General features: G+C 40.7%; 1 protein-coding gene across 1 annotated transcript in view; it reads right to left on the bottom strand.

Moving 5' to 3' along the window:
• Window positions 1–19123, bottom strand: part of vat1 (vesicle amine transport 1) — a 32859-nt gene that overhangs the window by 7380 nt on the left and 6356 nt on the right. The window contains exons 2-5 of the mRNA XM_004552340.6: window positions 18337–18544; window positions 7053–7223; window positions 5828–5917; window positions 3847–4088 (exon numbers count right to left, since the gene is read on the bottom strand). Coding sequence (XP_004552397.3) covers window positions 3847–4088; window positions 5828–5917; window positions 7053–7223; window positions 18337–18544 — 711 coding nt within the window. The remainder of the gene's footprint in view (window positions 1–3846; window positions 4089–5827; window positions 5918–7052; window positions 7224–18336; window positions 18545–19123) is intronic.

The raw sequence follows: 19123 nt of genomic DNA, 5'->3' as shown, positions 1-19123 counted from the left end.
TATTGATGGATGGGTGATGTTGGTCCTACTGCTCCTTCATCATAATGATGAGTGGAGAATCCCAGCCAGACTGGCCCCACCCTCCTCTTGACCACTGGGCTCTGTCCACTGTCTGTTCCCGTCTCCATCACATCTCCCTCCCTCCTTCCTCAAATCTCGCTATTTGCGCGAGGCAGGCAGACCACCTAACGACCAATGCCACGGCAACAGGGCCATCTCCTAGCAACGTAAAGCCTGGCTGAAACGTGGCCCTGACGACTTAGACACATGGGAAAGGGAGAGGAGGAGGCGGAGGGAGCAACTGGTATCCCACAAATGAAGAACAGGCAATGAAAGAAAGGGAGGGGTGAGTCCAGGAATTATAAGAATCATCTTCGATGTGAATGAAAGTCACAGACTGCCTCCTTTTAACGACTCCACCGACTTCTAGGCTTCACTCTCTAAGATCTGCCAACCTCTCTCACTCCCAGGCATCTTGATAAGGGTGTGCTATTTGTGGCTACTTACATGACCATTATCTTCTTGGAAATCGGTGCAGATGTAGATAATGAATCCTGAGGAACTACAGGAAAGGAAGGAACAGTCTAATTTACAAAAAACATGGTCCTAGCATGTTCATTGATTACTGGAGGAAAAACAAAGAGTGACAGTGGGGGGGATGGGATGTGATGAATGGGGTCAAGATGTGGCATTTCAACCGAGGTCATAAAAATCGATCAACTATCTGTCATGGTCTGCTGTGTCATTAGTTTTTCCATGTCTCTTTTTTTCAGTTAACTCCTCTTATTTGTAAGTTTCTGTTGTGTATGTGTCCATTTTATTTCGTGCCTTTATTATTTTTTCCAATATTTTTATGGTCTGATTTGCCTTTTTCCCCTCGCCTGTTGATTGCCATCCTGCTCTACTTTATGTACTTTTAGACCTGTTTTACTTAGTCTTTGTGACTTTTCCCTCCCCATTTCTGTCGGCGACTCCCTTCTTTTCTCCTCCTGTTTGGAAATTTTTATCCAATAAGATAAAAGTTTTTTCAGTTCAGTTATTTATTTTTTGCTGCAAAATGAGACTGAAGCAAACCAACAGTGTCACTAAAACCTGTCATAAATGTTGCCATGTGGTCAAGTTGTTGTTATTAACAGTGATAAATTATCATAAAAATCCCCTAATTTTTCTTCTCCAGAAATAAATTGACATTTGAACTCAGCAACCTGTTCTATATGAGTTTAACCTGGTTACAACCTGGCAGCCATTTGAGTCGAGTTCTCTCAAGTTGTGCGTTCGCATTTATAAATTATTTAAGCAAATATATGAAACCTTTGACAACCACAGAGTGATTGCAGTCAGTCCAAGTTTGACAGCAACTGTTTGCAGAAAGGTTGCCTCCTATCAAGTGACCTATGTAATCACGATCACTGGCCGTAACACCTCCAAGCTCTGGACAATTTTAACTTGTATGACTGAGCCATTAGTTTGCTGAGCCGATTAAATGTAAATTTGCTCGGGTTGCATGATCACGGGATGGTGGCGCATGAGATGAGCCCTCTTGTTCATCGTTTTCCCAGAGTATTTTTATTTATCTAATAAAATAAATGGATTCCCTGTATCGCCACGTAATTGCCACATAAAATATCAGGATACTAAGCTGTATCGATTTCTTTGCCCCAAACCTTAACTTTAATGGTCTTCTCCCTCCATCTGTAAATTAATTAACTTAATTATATACTCTGCAATGCATCTTCTGCCTTGGTGCCTGCGTTTGAAAAGTACACTAAAACATAACCCTATTAACCCACAGCTTTTACTTCTACTAGCAGAAGTGTGACTGGCTACGGTTACATCTTCTGACTGAAGATTTCAGGTCAGCTGTTTACATGGAATGTGATTTAATATGGTCTGAGTTTTACATGCATGGATGCACAAACACTAAACTGGGACAGTGTAACATGCATAAGAGTAATAAACAGAGTCATTTTCACTCAAACTGCAGCCCTGAATTTTTACAGGCATTACCCAGGAAAGAACATTGGAGAGTTGGATTGGACATTAATCGGAATTTGACCTGCCAGCTCCCTGGTCCTGTGATATTTCACTGTGCCATTGTAAGATGACGTAGCCAAAAGTAGAGTGAATGTACAGCAAATGAGTGGTTGTCAAGTTTCCTACAGGCGTATTACCAGAAGCGAGAAGGCATTCAAAGCAGACCATAACCTGCTTCATGCCAAGTACGAGTAATGATCCAACTGGTTTCTCCTAGCATCAAGTTCTTGTGAAAGTTCTTATCCCTTTGATGGGTGTTGGAGCAGCTCTCTGATCTGAAGCAGTTTCCATTATTATCTTCTTTAAAATCAAACTCCACGTAGGGCCAATTCAGCTCAAACCACCATTTTTACAAAATCGTAAAAAGTGTTTACAACCTTTGTTTAGAAAAAAAAAAGGAATCATTTATGTGCTATAATTTCTTTTTAAATTCTGATCAGTTTATGAAAAGGTCCCACCCTATGCAACCATTTTAAATTTCAGTCAGTTTCAGCCGTTTCATATTTCTTTGTATGGAGCTTTTAAACCTTTCAGAATCATTAGGCTTCATGTAAATCTAACCCATGTTTGCAGACTTTGTCCAAAAACTTGCTCCAAGCCAGACAGAGATTATACCTTCTCTTCTGTGTATTTCCACTCTCCTTCCAAGTCTCTTTCTCATACATCAGGGCCCCTCCCTAAGACAGAGGCACACGCTGACTAAAGGATGTCACCATAGCAACAAGAGAGAAAGAGCAAAAAAGATACACTGTGAGGAGGGAGAAGGAGAGAATACAGCGAGACAGAGAGAGACAGAGAGGGAGTCAATAACCTAAAGACAGAGAAAAAGAATCTGATAGAAAGAGCAGACAGATGGAGAGGCAGAGAAAGAGCGTCAGATGGCGGAGAAAGGCAGCGGGTGTTTCTCTCCGGTCCCAGTCACACAGCCAAAATACTGACCAGCTCTGACTTTGACAACAGAAGATATCAGCCTCTGACTCTCTCTCTCTCCGTCTATCTGTGTTTTTCACACCATCTCTATTCATATCTGTTAGCAGCGTTAATTTTGTCAGCAACAATCTGAGTCTGTCTGTCTGACTGAGACAGAGCGCTTCTTCTGCACAAACTTTGGCTGTTGAATGGGAGGCCTATTGAATCACGGCCACACCCAGCTTCTGCAGATCCTACCACCAAATGCATAAACAGACACAGGCCCACCTGGCATTCACATCCATTTTAAGAAAGGGGGGGGTTGTAAATGTGAGTCAATAAGCATATATATTAGAGGTGTAAATGCACCCGTGTTGTGATAAATCATCTGGTCTTACAAAAAAAAAAAAAAAAAGATATAAAGGACATGAAATGGAAACTGTTTAGTGGCAAATTCAGCTAAAAAGGAAAACTACTGCATATATCTTGTAAAATACAGAAGATTTTCTATTATTAATATGTTTTGAAAAAAATTTGATGAATTTCTGCTAAATTGTAAAGATTAGCAGAAATTCATCTAAAATATAATTTAGATTAACAAATGAACTAAATAAATACAAGCCATTACATTTATACTAAATTAATGTAATGTCAAAAATTCTAAGGCTACACTGTAATAGTCCCTGCAATGACCTAATCTACTCAACTACACTGACCACTTTAAGCAAAATTTCAAAAAACAAAAAAAATAACAATGATATAATCTCATAGTATTTAACCGATCATAGCCTCTACTTATAAATTTATTTTATGTGAGAATAAAGAACGTAATCCACCAAGACATAATCCACATGAGACTAATAGTAATTACTGGCATAAATAGGCAAGCACAGAGACACAAACCTGCTCAAGATGCCAAGTAGAGTCAATGCGGGGTTTGATTTTGCCGTCCTTGTAGAAATCCAGAATGGTATTCATTGCCTCGGTGATGAGCTCTGTCTCCCCATCTAGGTAGCCAAGGTGGAAGCCACACACCGACTTGTTTCCCTGAATCAAGCTGAGTGTGTGGATGGAGAACTGGTGGTACCAGTTCTTTGCCACAGCAAGCAGGTTCTTCTTTTGTCCTGCCAGCATGTTAGCCGCTCCTGGCAGAAAAAGTAAGAGCTTAAATCGCTTATCACTGGAATAAAAAGCTTAAGAAAGACTTTCAACTAGAAACTAACTTAGAGCAGGCCAGCTACACACCTGCAGTCAAAGGTTTTGTGACTACCTTAAATTCATGAAACATAGACTACTCAAAACTCTTTGTGTTGGCTCCTACCATTGAACTGTTATTGAGGCTGGCAAATTTATATGTCTATAGATATTAAGATATATAATATGGGGAGTTGTAAATAGATGGGGAAGGAACTGGAACCCTTTATTCTGCACTCTTTTGTTAGACCACACCCATTTTCAAACTACACCTCAGTTTTGATCTCAACTTCTCATCCTCAGTGGTGAGGATTAATACTTATTTTTCCACAGACAGAAACATGCATGCACGCCTGCCAAAATAGTCTAAATCTTCTTTGTGGTAGTAATAATACAGTATTTTCTCCAGGACAAAATTTTGCCATGAGATTCAATTATGAAATTTCCCAGTCCCCCACCAACTTTCTCAGTTTTTTTTCATCTGCAACAGCTTTACCCACCTGATAACCTATTTTCATTTCCTGATAACCTATTTTCATCTTAGTGATGAAAGACCCACTCTATTAATGTATTAAAAAATGAGCAGAAAATTGGACGACAGGTAATTTTTTGTCAAGTAATGTACACAAAAAGATCACAAATGTTTCTTTTTAACTGGTCATTTAGTGTGGAGATTTGCCGTTTTGGCTGTTTTACGTCACTGTAAATTGAATATCTCTGTCAAGCGTCAAGTGCTGCACCTTGTTATATCGAGTTTGTTGTTTCCCTTCTGTCTCCCCTCAGTCCTCAAACTCTCACCTACACCTTCCACCCTAAAAAAAAAAACCTCTTTAGCACTTCAGCTGTCACTGTCAACACATCCCTATTCCCCCTCATCCTGCGTTCATGTAGCCTATGGCCTCACTGTGTGAGCTTTTCTCAAGGGAAACAGGGGACACAAAGCATGCTCTGACAGAAAGAGGGACCCAGTCTGCTACATTCAGACACATTCCAGGTTTCTTGCGCATAAAACACTCATTGTTCGGCTATGCATACTTCTGATAAGCTGGAAAAGAAGCTGAGGGAGAGGATGGTGGGGTGGAGCTGGAGGGTTTTGTGGGGGTGACATGGATGAATGGGCGAGGGTGGAGGGCACCATGCTGGGTAGTAGGTTTCTGAGCAACATGCAAAGGGAGCACCCTGTTCTCCATGGATGCCGACCCCACCCACTGCATGTATACTGGTTCGAGTTTGGCATCTCAACACAGCTAGTGTAAAGGGCTTCCCACGAATGACATGCAGCATGCCGATGACATGGGCCTCTATTCTGCCCACCACTCTACTAGTCTGCTACAAATTAAAGGTTTGACATCATCGGTCTTATATTGGGTATATTGTCTTTTGTTGATGTGCTTTATTTCAAGCTGTAGAGTTGCAGTTAAAAAAAATGAAGCAGTAAATTGAAGCCTTAGCATTCCTACTAATGTTACATGATGCTATAATAAGGTCACCAACAATTATAATGGCCAACATTTTGGTTTAGACCTTAAGTTTTAGAAAAAAAAAGAAAAAAAAAAGTGGCCACTTAATAGTATAGTTAAAAAATTACAGCCCAAATTATTGGCCTGTTCTTCCAAAGCAATGTTGTGGATGGCTGTCTCGTGAAAATTACCAACTGACTCTCAAGCATTGGCCTTGTTTTTCTACTTACCATAGGTAATAAGTTTGCCCATAGGCTTCAGCAGGTTGTAGGCCTTATGGGTATCTGATCCTCCAAGAGGGTCCAGTATTATGTCCATCCCTGGAGCAGAATAGAGAAGAAAGGGACAGTCATCACTGGTGTGAATTCAGAGAGAACAGCCTGCCAAGTCTCCTCAGCAGCCACCTCTGCATGGCAGAGTTCACTGGGAGTAGCAAGTGTGGCCAAGTCGCACCATGTTTGCACAGAGACGAGCCCATATATTCCAAGAGACGTAAGAAGAAGAGTCGAGTAAGGGCCTGCTTGTTTGATGTTCTTTCATTCTTGTCACTGATCAGACCAGAGGGATAAAATGACTTTCTGTTGCTGTCCATTCCTTGGAGGATAGAATAATAACCTACCCTCTGAACAGATGGTAAAGGATGGCAATCTAACTATGAAGGTTTCTTTGTGGCTTATTAATGGTGAACTATATAAGCTCAGGCCTAATGATGCTCCTTTCCGCCAGAGGGGACTCCTCAAATTGGGCTACCCCTCCTTGCTCTATTAAACCCTGCTTTTATTGATTGTGGGAGGCTCACAGCAGGACTCCGCCTTGACCACAGCACACATAAATTGACAGGCAGCCAAAGACACAGAGGGAAAGGTAGAGAGCAGGACTGCACATTGATCCAGGCTTCTAATTAGATACATTGTGTCCAAAGTGTCAGTTCTCGCTATCCGTCTCTGTAATGCCTGTCTGTCTAACTCTATGTTACAAAGAACAGAGACGGCCTGAAGAGGGGACTATGAAATGAGCCACCAGCATAATAACAGTCTCCATCCTGCTAGGATCACAGCAGTAGTTGGAAGGAGAAACAGGAACTGAACATTGTTTCATTTTACTGAAAAGCTGAATTCTTTTGTGCTCATCTTGGCGAGTCCATCTACATAAAACTGTGTGGATACGTTGTTGGTGGCAGTGAGAATCCAAACAGTCACTGTTTAGTGAAATGAGTTTGCTGGGTAGGGAAAATGACTCCCTACATGCTATCTGTCTAGTGCACATTGCAGCCAGCTCTGTCGAGAAAGACAATGTGGTTGAAAATGTATCATCTCAGTGTTTGCAGCCACACGGTACTGGTTCTTGCCAGGGGAAAATATCAATCTGAATTTCAGATTGTTTCAGTTTCAAATATGAAACAGTCTCAATATGAATTTAGGCAGCTTTAACAGTGCATATGGCTAATTTTCTTACCTTTTGGACTGATCTTGCGGACTTCCTCCACATAGTCCTTGGTGCGATAGTCAATGGCATGCGTAACTCCACCCTGGGTGATGGTCTCATGTTTACTGGCTGAAGCAGTGCCAAACACAGTCACATCCTTCACTGTCTTGCACAGCTGAGTAGCTGCAATCCCCACACCACCTGAAGGAAGACAAGAGTTAATTTGATGTGTGAAATCATGAACTGCAAAAAAAACAAAACACGATTTGTAATGAATTCTAGTGCAAACTCTATTTGGCATGGATTTATAACCAACTTAATCTTTCAAGGCAACACCCTGAACAAAACATACCTCAACACAAGCATCTAGGAATTTCCATTCTACACATACTTATGGCAGGTAAATGTGATTTTAATTATTAATTCTCCCAAACAAGCAAGTCAATATCAGTGTGAATGTGTTTTGCTCAGGGGTATGTAAGGAGCGCATTAAACACAATCACATTAACCCAGCTGGCCTGGGGTGAATAGACACCCACACACATCCAGGTCTGGAGAAAGTAGCCATTGTAGCTCAAATGACATCGAATTTCTGGTTCTCTTATTTGAAACAACCTGTCAAAAATTCCAAAGTCAAAAAAAAAAAAAAAAAAAAAAAAAAAAGTAGCTCAAGTCTTTTTTTCCCCACCATTTGGAAAATGACAGTTGGATTACAAATGAAATAGTTCCTTATGATCATGTCAGCTGAAAACAAAAAGGGCTCCACTGTCCAAGACTTTAAAGACAGATTGGATGTTTTGGATATCTGTGTTTTTTGTGTGCTGTATTCCAAAGTGTGTACATAGTTGTGGCAAAAGCCTCTGCCAGTGTTTGCAAAGGCAGCCAGCGCAAGAAGTAATAGGTTACTGATAAGCAGTGGCTTGTTTGAAATAGGGCCTGACTTGAGGACTTGAACTGAAAGGCATCCATAAAGGTCATTCATGCCTGACCAAGTAAAGAGTGCATCTTATCTGAATCAGAGAGTAAAGCAAAACATATTTAAATAACAAATTTTTAATTGCATAGTTGGGCTGCCTGTCTGCTAGAAAGGTTTGGAGTAGATGAATAATTTGCATGCTTACATAGACATCTACACTTAAATATTTAGTAGACTATGGAAGATCAAGAGCAAGATCATCTTAAAGACAGGAAGACAGAGACATGCATGAGAAGCACACATTTGATTGCCCTTGTGCAAAAGATTAGACTTGTGGAATTGATTGTTGTCAATAAGTTATCTTTACATACAGTGATAAAATGCACACAGTAGCAAAGTGTTTTGAACATGCCGTGGGATGTGTTGTTTTCAGTGCTTTCGATAACGTTGGAATTTGTTTCTTTTGTGATGCACAGAGCGAATGTTGTGCATCAGATGACACTGATGCACCTCTGGTCCCTTCATATAAACGTAAAGATTATTCTGAGCCAGTGAACCAGTCTTTTCAGAGCAACGTCTCAGCAGTTCCTCTCTGCGGATGCACTATTGCATAAAAACAGCAAAAAATAAATAAACTGAACCAAGATTTAATGATAGGATTAGGCCCCATTCTCTTACCAGCATGAAAAATAAAATGGTTTGCTTTTACTCCCGTGTTAAAAATAAATGAAAGTTTTGTAACTAAAATGTGTTATAGAGGAGAAAGAACCAGGAAATAAAAGCCGAATTTTTTAAAATTCAACTGCTTCAAAAGCCTTATTTTCAATGTGACGACAAGAAATTCTTTTTATTTTGTGATTTTAATTTGACAGCCTTCGACCAGGAGAGGTGAATCAATCACTCTGCATTGGTGTTATCAAGCCTACTGACACCAACGTTATTGAAGGGTATGAGAATCAAAGCTCTTGCTGCTGGACATGAAGTAAAAATGAAAGTGAACAATAAACTGTTTTTTGATACACAGTCACCAAAATCATTCAAGGAGCGTCTTTTAAAGAAAAAAAAAAGAAAAAAAAAAAAGTAGTTACAGCGAACGGCATATTTAAAATCACAATAATTCCTTTAGTCAGTTCAAAAGACTTAAAACAAACACTTCATGGTTCACAGCAATGATTCTGATCTCATTTTCTGTTAGATTTGAATCTTTCACAGGGTTCAAAAAAGGGTCAAAAAACTTGTAAAGACAAATCCAAATCATTTTAATTTGCTTCCTTCACAAACCTTCATTTCAGTGTAAAGAAAGAAATGTATTCTGTGTTGTTTTGTTGATGTAAGAGCCCGAGTCCAGGAGAGATGAATCAGCCGCTCTTCGTTACTATAATCACGCCTGCTGACACCGAGGGTACAACTGACGAGAAAACAAAATCGAGGCTGTTGCTGTTGGATGTGAGTGCCGTCACGGCTGCGTTATAACAGCACCGTCTCTCCTTGTCCTCAGTGAGAAACCAAGTTTGCGTTGCCAAGGAAACCTCGGCCAAATTGCCGACAATGACTGAGCAGAGGGAGCCATTTTGTTTCAATAACTGCTCTTGCTTTGGGCAAGTTTGTCATTAGTATCATATCTTACGTTATAATTAATATGTGATAACAAACAGTTCATCACAAAGCTGCATGCATGTTTCCACACATTCGAACACAGCGCAAACATGCCTGCTTGACTTGAGTTTTTGCACTAGTGCACACGCAACAGTTTGCGTGAGGTAGAGGGGAAGGCAGACAAAGTGAGAAATTGTTGAATATGCATCGCCTGTCATGTGGGAGGTTTAAGAGCTGTTTTTAGTCAATGGCTTTTTCCCCTTCTGTTGCAGTAATACATAGTGAGGGGAAAACGTAGCAATAAGTGTCTGTTTTAATGATATTGTACACCCATATTTTGATAACGAGAGAAGACAAAATTAGTTCATATTGGCTGGTTACAAATGTTTCCAGTCAAAGAAACATTGTGGCCAATGAGGAGAACGGTACCTGTTTCTGAATCCCATGAGAACAAACTCCTGATCCTCCATCACAAGACTCCTGAGCTGTGCCAGAACCCCTTATTGCACCCCATCTCGATTCGCAAATACACACACACATTGATACATGCACAGATCACAAAGGAGAGAGGAGCGGGGCCATAGCTTTGAACAGCTCTTAATGGCTGCTGGTATCTGCTAATCTTCACAAATATGCCAAGATTAAAATATTAACCTCTTATTAACCTAGTGCTTTTGCTTGTGTTCCTGAATTATAAGTCTTCCCTTTATATCTATTTCTTTTAACTAAAATAATGTTTCTTGGCAGGAGCAGAGTGTGAATTCATGTTAATTTAGAACCAGCCACAAACACTGATCCATTTGCTCAGGGAAGCAAAAAGCAGCTTAAGTACATTTTTGTTGCTAATTACATTTCTTCTCCTGAAGATTCAATTGAATTGTTTACAATTGAATGTCAAAAAGCATCCACCTATCTGTTGTGTTCTTCCCTCTCCCTCTCCGGAGAAGCTGGATAAACAGTAGGGTTTTTGTCTTTCCCTGAATCCGTACATTCTAACATTCTGGCACAAATTGCACTTGGCTTCCACAATATGAGTTAGGAGTGAAGAGGAATTTTCCCCAAAACACAGTGGAATCCAAACTGACACTGAGGCCACTATTATTGCTCCACACCCAGAGTTCACCAGCAGGGGAGGGTGGGGACATGAGAAATATTTTTCAGATTTATAAAAATAAATGAAATATCCACGTCGAGCGTCAATCAACTTTAAAGCCATATCCTTGTCAGCGTTTTGTGTTACTTGCCCAAATGAAGATCATCTTACACGTCACGGTGTTACTCAATTGTATGAGTCAGTCTGTGATTTCAGGTGTTAGTATGGGGACGGATGGAGGCCGTACGGTTACTGTCAACACCAGAAGATGACTAGTCCCTGGTCCTTGTTTCTTTTTCTGGGATTTCTTCACAGAAGGACTCATGTCCTCCTTAACCTATCATTAGTGGCTAACAAAGAATGAAATACAGGAATCTCTTGTTACCCAGAGTCACCATGGCAGGGTTACAATCTCAACAAGTTGAACCAAATAAACTTGTTGAGATTCTTGCTGTTCTTTTCAGCTCTATAATTGACTTCAGATACAACTCCTGTAATGACAAAAGGAGCTGTGGCTGGCTGTTGTTAATGTGTACTTTTGAGGTATTATACTACATTATACAAACTCTGTGTTTTCTGGAATGACTGTTCTAGTGTGTGTACTTGCACTGTGGGCTTGAAGAGCAGTTTAATGTGCTCTCTCTAATGTTGAAATTCTGTGTTTCATACAGGAAATCCACTTTTAGTTACTGTGAGTGAATTTAAAAAAAAAAAACAAAAAAAACATCCCTTGCACATATGTGATGGTGGCCCCTGTAATTTCCTGAGTAATGATTCTCACGTAGCACTAACAAAAACAGTCACAGCACAGACCAAATAATAATATGCATGTAAAGGTATAGACATAACCTTCTTTTCTTGTCGCAAAATGAAACACAAGCTGGTGTGCACTTATTCTGTTTTGCCACACAGATACAGATACGATCACACAAACAGGTGTCCTGAAAAAGGTTTCACATACACCTGTGACTGTATGTGGTGGTTGGGATGAGGGTAGATGGGGTCATTTGTCAACGGCTACAGCAATGAGAGCGCGAACAAGCAACGTGATTGGTGGGTTAGGTTGGAGGTTGCCCTGGTTTCTCTTTCCTATCTGTGCAGCTGATCTGCCTGCCGGCAATGCCAGGCCCAGGGAACGCAGAGACGGTTCAACCACGCAGCCCAGATTCCCGCTTAGTGGTCAGAGTGAATTAGCATTTGCTAAACTAGGGTACGACCTCCTGTGCACACAGACTGGAAAGAAGAGGAAGGGAAATCATTTATAAAGACACAGACTTTTGTAATCACTCCAAGGAGCAACAAATCTGTGAGAGCCAGAGATGTAAGTACGCATGAGCTAATGCTTAAACAGCAAGGGACTTTGTTAGCTGGTAAATAATTAATGAGAACAGTAATCTGTGAGGGAGTCCTGGGAGGAGAAAATTACACTGAAATAAGAATCTTTCTTGGAATCATACAACACCCCCCCCAAAAAACCCCAAAACAAAAAAAAACAAAAAAAACAACAACACACATTTTGCCAGTCCCATCTGCAGTCAATTGCGCACTGGTGGCTTACACATATGCCTTAGGCATTGCCTGAAGGTTTGACAGCAGTCATGAAGATCTATACCAGGATATGGTTCTCATTTACCAAACCCGAGAGATCCAGCCACCTGTTTCACTCACTAAGCATTCAGAGATCACTGACAGTATACTTGCAATACTGAGGTGCATATAGAACCCCCCCCACAAAAAAGGAAAAGTTGTAATTATTTCAGATACCCAAGTTCCCCAAGTCCTTTCAATGTGCTATGTAGAGAACTGTCCGACAGCTGCTTCTAAAGCAGGACAAGTATGAAAGCAGTTAAAAATAACATCCCTTCACATTAGTTGTTTGCAGAGGCATGAGGGATTCAAAGGTAAAAAATGGTCTAAGAAACTTTCAGTTGTTTCATTATTGCTTTCACAATTCACACGGCGCAATGGAGATTAAAAGCATGCTTTCAAGCTGAAATTTACATGAGTAGAAATTACTTCCAGGACCATCAGCTCTACAGATTACCATTAACAAGGATTTAACTCCTCAGCTGTGACTGCTGTCCCCCATCACAGTCAAGAGTGTATTTCACCAACATACAGCAGCTGGAAGCCTCTCACTTCAACTCTTGCCAGCTAATCCTCAGTGTAACCCTGGCGTAAGGCTATCCTATACACTCCAGGAAGATGCAGCTGCAGCAGCCACCATAATTGGTCGCTGAGAAAAATAAAATCCAAAACACGAACCTCAAACTTTATGAGCCGAGATAATTGATAACATATGATGGAGACGAAAGCACCTTACAGTGCTATTAGTGTGCAGAGTATTTTTTTTTTAAGCAGTGAAAGATTGAGCTGGAAATCCAGGCATTCATGGGGGACATGGCTGAAGCACAGAAGCAGAATCCTCCCCTACAGCGCCACCTAATTCTTATTATGCATTCTACATCTCCAACACAATGCGTGACACCTAATGCTGGACCGCAGTCAGTCATAAATAAAACAGAGGTAGACGTCATGTTTGGAAGCAGTGGAGCCCCATATGTATGCAGGAATGTGTAGTGTGGGTGTGGTGGGGGGGGGGGGGGGGGGGGGGGCGACGACGACTGGCCAGGGTTCATAAACATTAGGGCCAGTTCAGGGAGAGGTCAGAGGAAAGGCAGTTGGCTGGGTACAGTGAAAAACCCACGAGATGCATCCTAATGCCGCTAAACTTCGTCCCCACCCAAGCCCTCTGGGGAAAACAAAAGGGGAAACGTGCGTACGTTCCCCGATGACGAAGACTAGAGCACGGATATGGAGAGGTCAAGCAGAGGGAGCAGAGGTCACGGAGTGCCGGAGGCGGAGGAGGACAACGGAGGATGCAGATGTGAAACGCAGTGGAGTAGAGAGGCACGATGGGAGGAAATACAAAAAGCCATTGTTTGGAGAGAAAGGACAGGAGCGGACCCACGAGAGAAGCAGCTGAGGACTATTCACCAGAGTTTACTTACATGCACATAAAGGCCTGACTGACAGACAGAGTCTAAACACCAGGCAGGCATTCCTATCTGGTCACCTGATCCTGATGGGTTAAGGTCACCATACATTTGAGGAAATGTTGCTCTTCATGCTGATGTGACATTACCAGAAAACATGGAGACACAAAAGCATCCATCCCTGAAGACGCTCACAACAGAGTTCAGCAGGTTATTCCCATGAACATCTGTCACTGCTTTCCATCAGCAAGAGTATTAAAATTTATCACCACCATTAATGCAACTTTTCACAAAATGAGGTTGAAAATGACCTGGGAGAAATTTGGAGTAAAACTAATGAATAAATTATTTTTATAGGGAAAATAGAGGCCAAAATATAAAAAAATAAGTGCTGGCCTTCATTACACTGAAATACTTGTTGAATCCTTTTTATTTCTACAGAATGATAAAACTTTTTGACATGTGTGGTGTGAACTTTTTTCCAGCTTTTGAAGTGAGACCTGGCAAATTTTTTTTAGAAGCCACTGATTCAAAGCAACCAGCTGCGAAGGGTTATGTTATTATTTCTGACATTACCGGTAACCTTTACTTCAGTTTCATACGATCTTTAAATCTTGAAATATGGTGGCACGGTGGTTAGCAATGTTGCCTCACAGCAAGAAGGTCCTGAGTTCAGCTCCACCATCAGGCCAGGGTCTTTCTGTGTGGAGTTTGCATGTTCTCCCCATGTTCACATGGGTTCTCTCTGGTTACTCCGGTTACTTGGATGTCTTTTTCTTTCAAAGACATGCAATTAGTGGGGATAAGTTAATTGGAAACTCTAAATTGCCCATAGATGTGAATGTGAGTCTAAATGGTTGTCTGCATCTGTGTGTTAGCCCTGCGACAGACTAGCGACCTGTCCAGGGTGTGCCCAGCCTCTCGTCCAAGATAGCTGGGATAGGCTCCATCTCCCCCGCCACCCCGAAAAGGATAAGAAGCTGAGAATGGATGGATTCTGTGAAATTTCACATGCACAGTTTAACAATTAGAATGACCCTCATGTCATTATAATAAACATATAGTGAGTTAGAATAGCATAAAAAATTCCTCCATCCGAAAGTATACAAACCTACCAGTATACCTACCAGTATTTCTTCAGCTCATTCATCAGGTCTTAAAATAAAGTGGAACAATTACAAGTTAACCATTTAAGAGCCAGATTATTTCTTGAAAGGGACCAACTTTTTTTTAATGACATAATTTTCTCTATATTGTAAATCCATTCTAGAAGAGGAGATCCCTCTTCTGTTGGTCTTCCAGGACTCTGCTACTTGTCCCCTGACTTAAAGATTTTTTTTGCATTTTATTCTTCTTATCCAAACTATGATATACATCAATGTTAGTAACCTTTATATAAGAAAAACTCCCAAATCTGTCAAAAATGATATGATTAGATGTTCATTATTAGGAATTATTGTTCAACTAAAGGTTTTAGGACCTTCAGGGACGCTTTAAATATAATTTAATTAATCATTTTCCAAAGCGATTAATTAGCGGATTAGATTCTTATAAGAAAAAAAAAAGAAAGAAAAACAGTCAGTCAGAGTCAAAGAATTTACTAGAAAGACATGAAGGTGAGGAATGAAGAAAATTACTCAAACAGAGAGTCTATGTGGTAAAAAGCTGTCGATCTTGGCCTTCAATAAAAAGAAAAAATAACCAGTTTATATCGTAGTTACAACTGTACTTTGTCACTGAGGTTGAAAAACCAATCACTGCCTGTGCTACTCCTGGGTTATGTGGCCCAGTTAATCTCATCTTAAAGCTCACTATATTATCTTTGCTCAACATAAACAAATGTTGCAAGAACGTGGTGTTATGCAGACATGTCTTACACACAAGATCAGTGTTGTTTGTTTGGGTGCACTTCCACATGCACCCAGCAATTGCAAAATTTTGAGACAGTCTAATGAAAATCCCTTTGCCTATTTATGCTAGTCAAATGGGTGGAGCTGTGAGAAAGGTTTAGCTGTAACTCACTATTGTGTCATAACTTCATAGGATAAAAGATGCATGTACCTTGGAATTGCATATCGATTAATTTTACCTGTGGAAACAGATGATAACAAACACCAGCACTAACAAATGATGTTATAAAAGATAAATCTTCTCAAAGTTACTACACATAATAAGAGTGCCTTGTGAGTATGAACAATATGGAAAGTCCAACTAAGAGTCATAACCCCTGCCCCCTCCATGTCAAAATGAAACCAGGGATATTTGAGTTGTGATGTGCTCAGAACTCAATCATGTGATGTGCTTAATCATGGACTGCAAAAAGGGGTCACAGGTAAACATTGCTTCAGTGTTAGCCAAAAAAGGGAACCATCGCCTTAGATTACTTTACTATAAAGCTAGAAGCAATGCCTGTGTTAGCAGTTAAGTTGTTTATTATCTAAAAACAAAGTGGTAATTGTTTTGTCTATAAACATGTTAGAAAGTACTGAAAGTTTCCCATGATCATCAGATCACTTTCTTTTTCTGTCAGAAATTATAGAAATTTCATTTACAATAACATGAATGACATAAAAGCAACAAGTCTTTTTGTGCAAGCTAAACTTTCATTTAGTAAAAGGCTTTAGACTAATATGTACTAGCATACTTTTGATACCACTTTTTATTTTTTATATATTTATAAAAATAGTGCGTATTCAAAAAGCTTGTCTCTCTTACTCTGGGCCAGAAATTTCAGCTTCCGCACACTTACATACAGCAAATTGTTCAGTTTCATTACTGTCTGAGCGGAAGAGCACAGCGGTGCCGTGGTTTGCACGGTTACCTCACAGCAAGAAGGTCCTGTGTTTGAATCCATAAGCCTGCTGGCTTGTGGCTTTTTGCATGGTGCTTGTGTGTTCTCCCTGTGTCTGTGAGAGTTCTCTTGGTTACTCCGGTTTCCATTGATGGTTGAAAGACAAGCCTGTTAGGTCTTAATTTGAAATAACCAGTTGCACTGGAATGGTGGAATACATTTTGTAAGGAACATAAGCACCCCTGGCTTTAATCTCCTTCTTGTTATTGGAAAACAGACTTGAAAGAACAGCGCAGATAGGTCTGTAGACACTCAGTCTTACCCCACCCCCATCTCTCTTTGACCCTGTCACAGCAGACACCTTTGATCACACTAATCAGAGAACATCAGGAACAATTTTGACAGACTCAGGGTGGGACACGCACACACACACGCGCGCATGCACACACGCACACACACACACGCACACACACACGCACTTTGAGCCACGCAGCCGATGATGATGTTAAGAGAAGGATGCACGCAGCTCTCACGCTCTAACACCTTATTCAGAAAAGGCACTACTAATATACACACTGCTAGCTTTTAGAGCGGTGCAGCAGGACGTACACTATTTGCAATGATTATTTACACATGCAAGGAATGACAGAGCACTGGCAAGACTGTTCAGCAAATATTTTTGTCATAGCCTCAGCAATGTGCTTTTACAATCCTGATGTCCGGACAGCTGGCGAGCCAGGATTGGCAGCCTGCCCTGAGAAACCAGAGATGCCGCATCAACCAAACCAGCAGGGAAATGTGTCTTACACCACACCACACAGCATTCCTCTCATCGACAACACACTCTGCACAGGAACCCTTGGGCCATACAGTTTTTGTATTCACAGGGATGAATTGCATCAACTAGATGATATGATTAATGCAAACATTTGGGATTCCTCTGTAGACAACCAGTTCCACAACTATGAGCACGTTAGCTGTCATTCAGCTCGGGGCATATCGCAGTTTAGTTTACAAATTCATTCTTTTTTCAGTGTTAATGTCAAGGGATGCATTCACCTGGCAGTCAGGTTTCTTAGCAATCCTCACCCACAAACTGCTCCCAAAGCTGAGGGACCCCTTTCTTGCTCCCTCTACACAATTAAAGTGGGAATAAGACAAAAAGTGAGAAATGTGCAGTGGTAGACAGCAGAAAAGGGGAAGGGAGAATGAGAGAGCGTCTTATTTTGGCTAGTGTTCTTCAGTTCTCTCCAGCTGGCCTGATTGTGTAAACAGAGCAGAATTAAATGCTCTCAAGCTTTGTGTATCACACCCCAAAACAGGTGCTTTTACTCCCTCAATCCCCATCTCTCTCCCTCCCACCCACTCGCTCTGAACGTTGACCGTTTACACTCCAGGTGGCAGGTGCTCTTATATTAGTGGAGTCCTAGAGAGAGTAAAACACTGAGCCATATCTCATACAGATGAAGTCTGGGACCTTTTCCATTGGCTATAATTCATAAAGAAAAATGCATAAACAGGGCACGCAGAGAAGGAGAAAGTCAAGAAGTGAAAGTGCCAAAGGGTGTTTTCTTTAGTCTGTAATACCAGCTTTGTATCTTTGATTTGTGTTCTTCTGATGAACTGTAAAATGGTCTCTTTAACTCTATTAAAGAGGTTGATATAAACACAGTTCACAATCACAGAGATGGTGCAAACTAAGATGAAACTGACAAATAGCTGTAGGATTACATTTATTTACATATGACCTTTTTGGAATGCAGGCAATTATTCAAAGCTGCAAGCACAGTGGTTGAAGTAACAATCCCTTTTATCAATGTATCTTCAACCTATGCCTAGCAGAAAACAAGGAGTCTGTGTGTTCCACATGGGCATAAAAATTTCTCTATATTTTTGAAAACTGGTTTCTGCTTAGTTTTTACCTGCAGCCGCATGGACGAGCACGCTCTGGTTGGGTCGCAGGTTGCCAAAGTCAAACAGCATCATGTAGGCGGTGATGTAGTTGACAGGCAGGGCTGCTGCCTCCTCAAAACTCATCCCCTCTGGGATTAGGAAGGTGTGGTTTGCTGGCACCACTGCTACCTCCTGCCACAGCCCAAAGCGGTTCAGCACCATAACCTTATCACCAACCTGAAACAAAGAGCACAGCAAGACATGGGTGGAAAGAAATTGTAAATTCAGTTCTTGTAACCCGGGGGCCAGAGCTTGTTAGGGGGTAAATGAATAGTTATTATAGACGGTCTGATTACATTACATGCACATATTAAGTTAACACGTGAACAATTTATTTTCTTAACGAATCTGCATTAAAAATAATTAGAGATTATGGATGCAGAGAAAACAAGTGAGTGAATTAGCATCATGGACAATACTTTAAACAGCAAACTAAAGGTATAGATGAATGGAATGTAGGCTAAAATGAATGGATAAATCACTGAAATGGTTACAAGTTTTCCAGTGCAACTTGCAGCTCTACAAATGACTGGAACATGCAGAATTAAAATAAGATCCCATTTAAAATTCATTTAATTGAACACATTCGCATTATTGATGAGTAGTGTCGATGAGGGGATTTTTGAGTTCATCCCACCTGACAAAAAAGATTGACACCAAAGTCCTAAAGCACTGGAAAATCAGTAAGATATCTGTTTCCCACTAAAATATATCTGAATCCCGTGGACCACCTTACAATGATGTAAGCCAGGGAAA

This window comes from Maylandia zebra, linkage group LG4 (assembly GCF_041146795.1).
Source record: "Maylandia zebra isolate NMK-2024a linkage group LG4, Mzebra_GT3a, whole genome shotgun sequence".
NCBI lineage: Eukaryota > Metazoa > Chordata > Actinopteri > Cichliformes > Cichlidae > Maylandia > Maylandia zebra.
The sequence above is the reverse complement of the archived record's forward strand: the minus strand, read 5'-3'. Positions and strand labels throughout refer to the sequence as shown.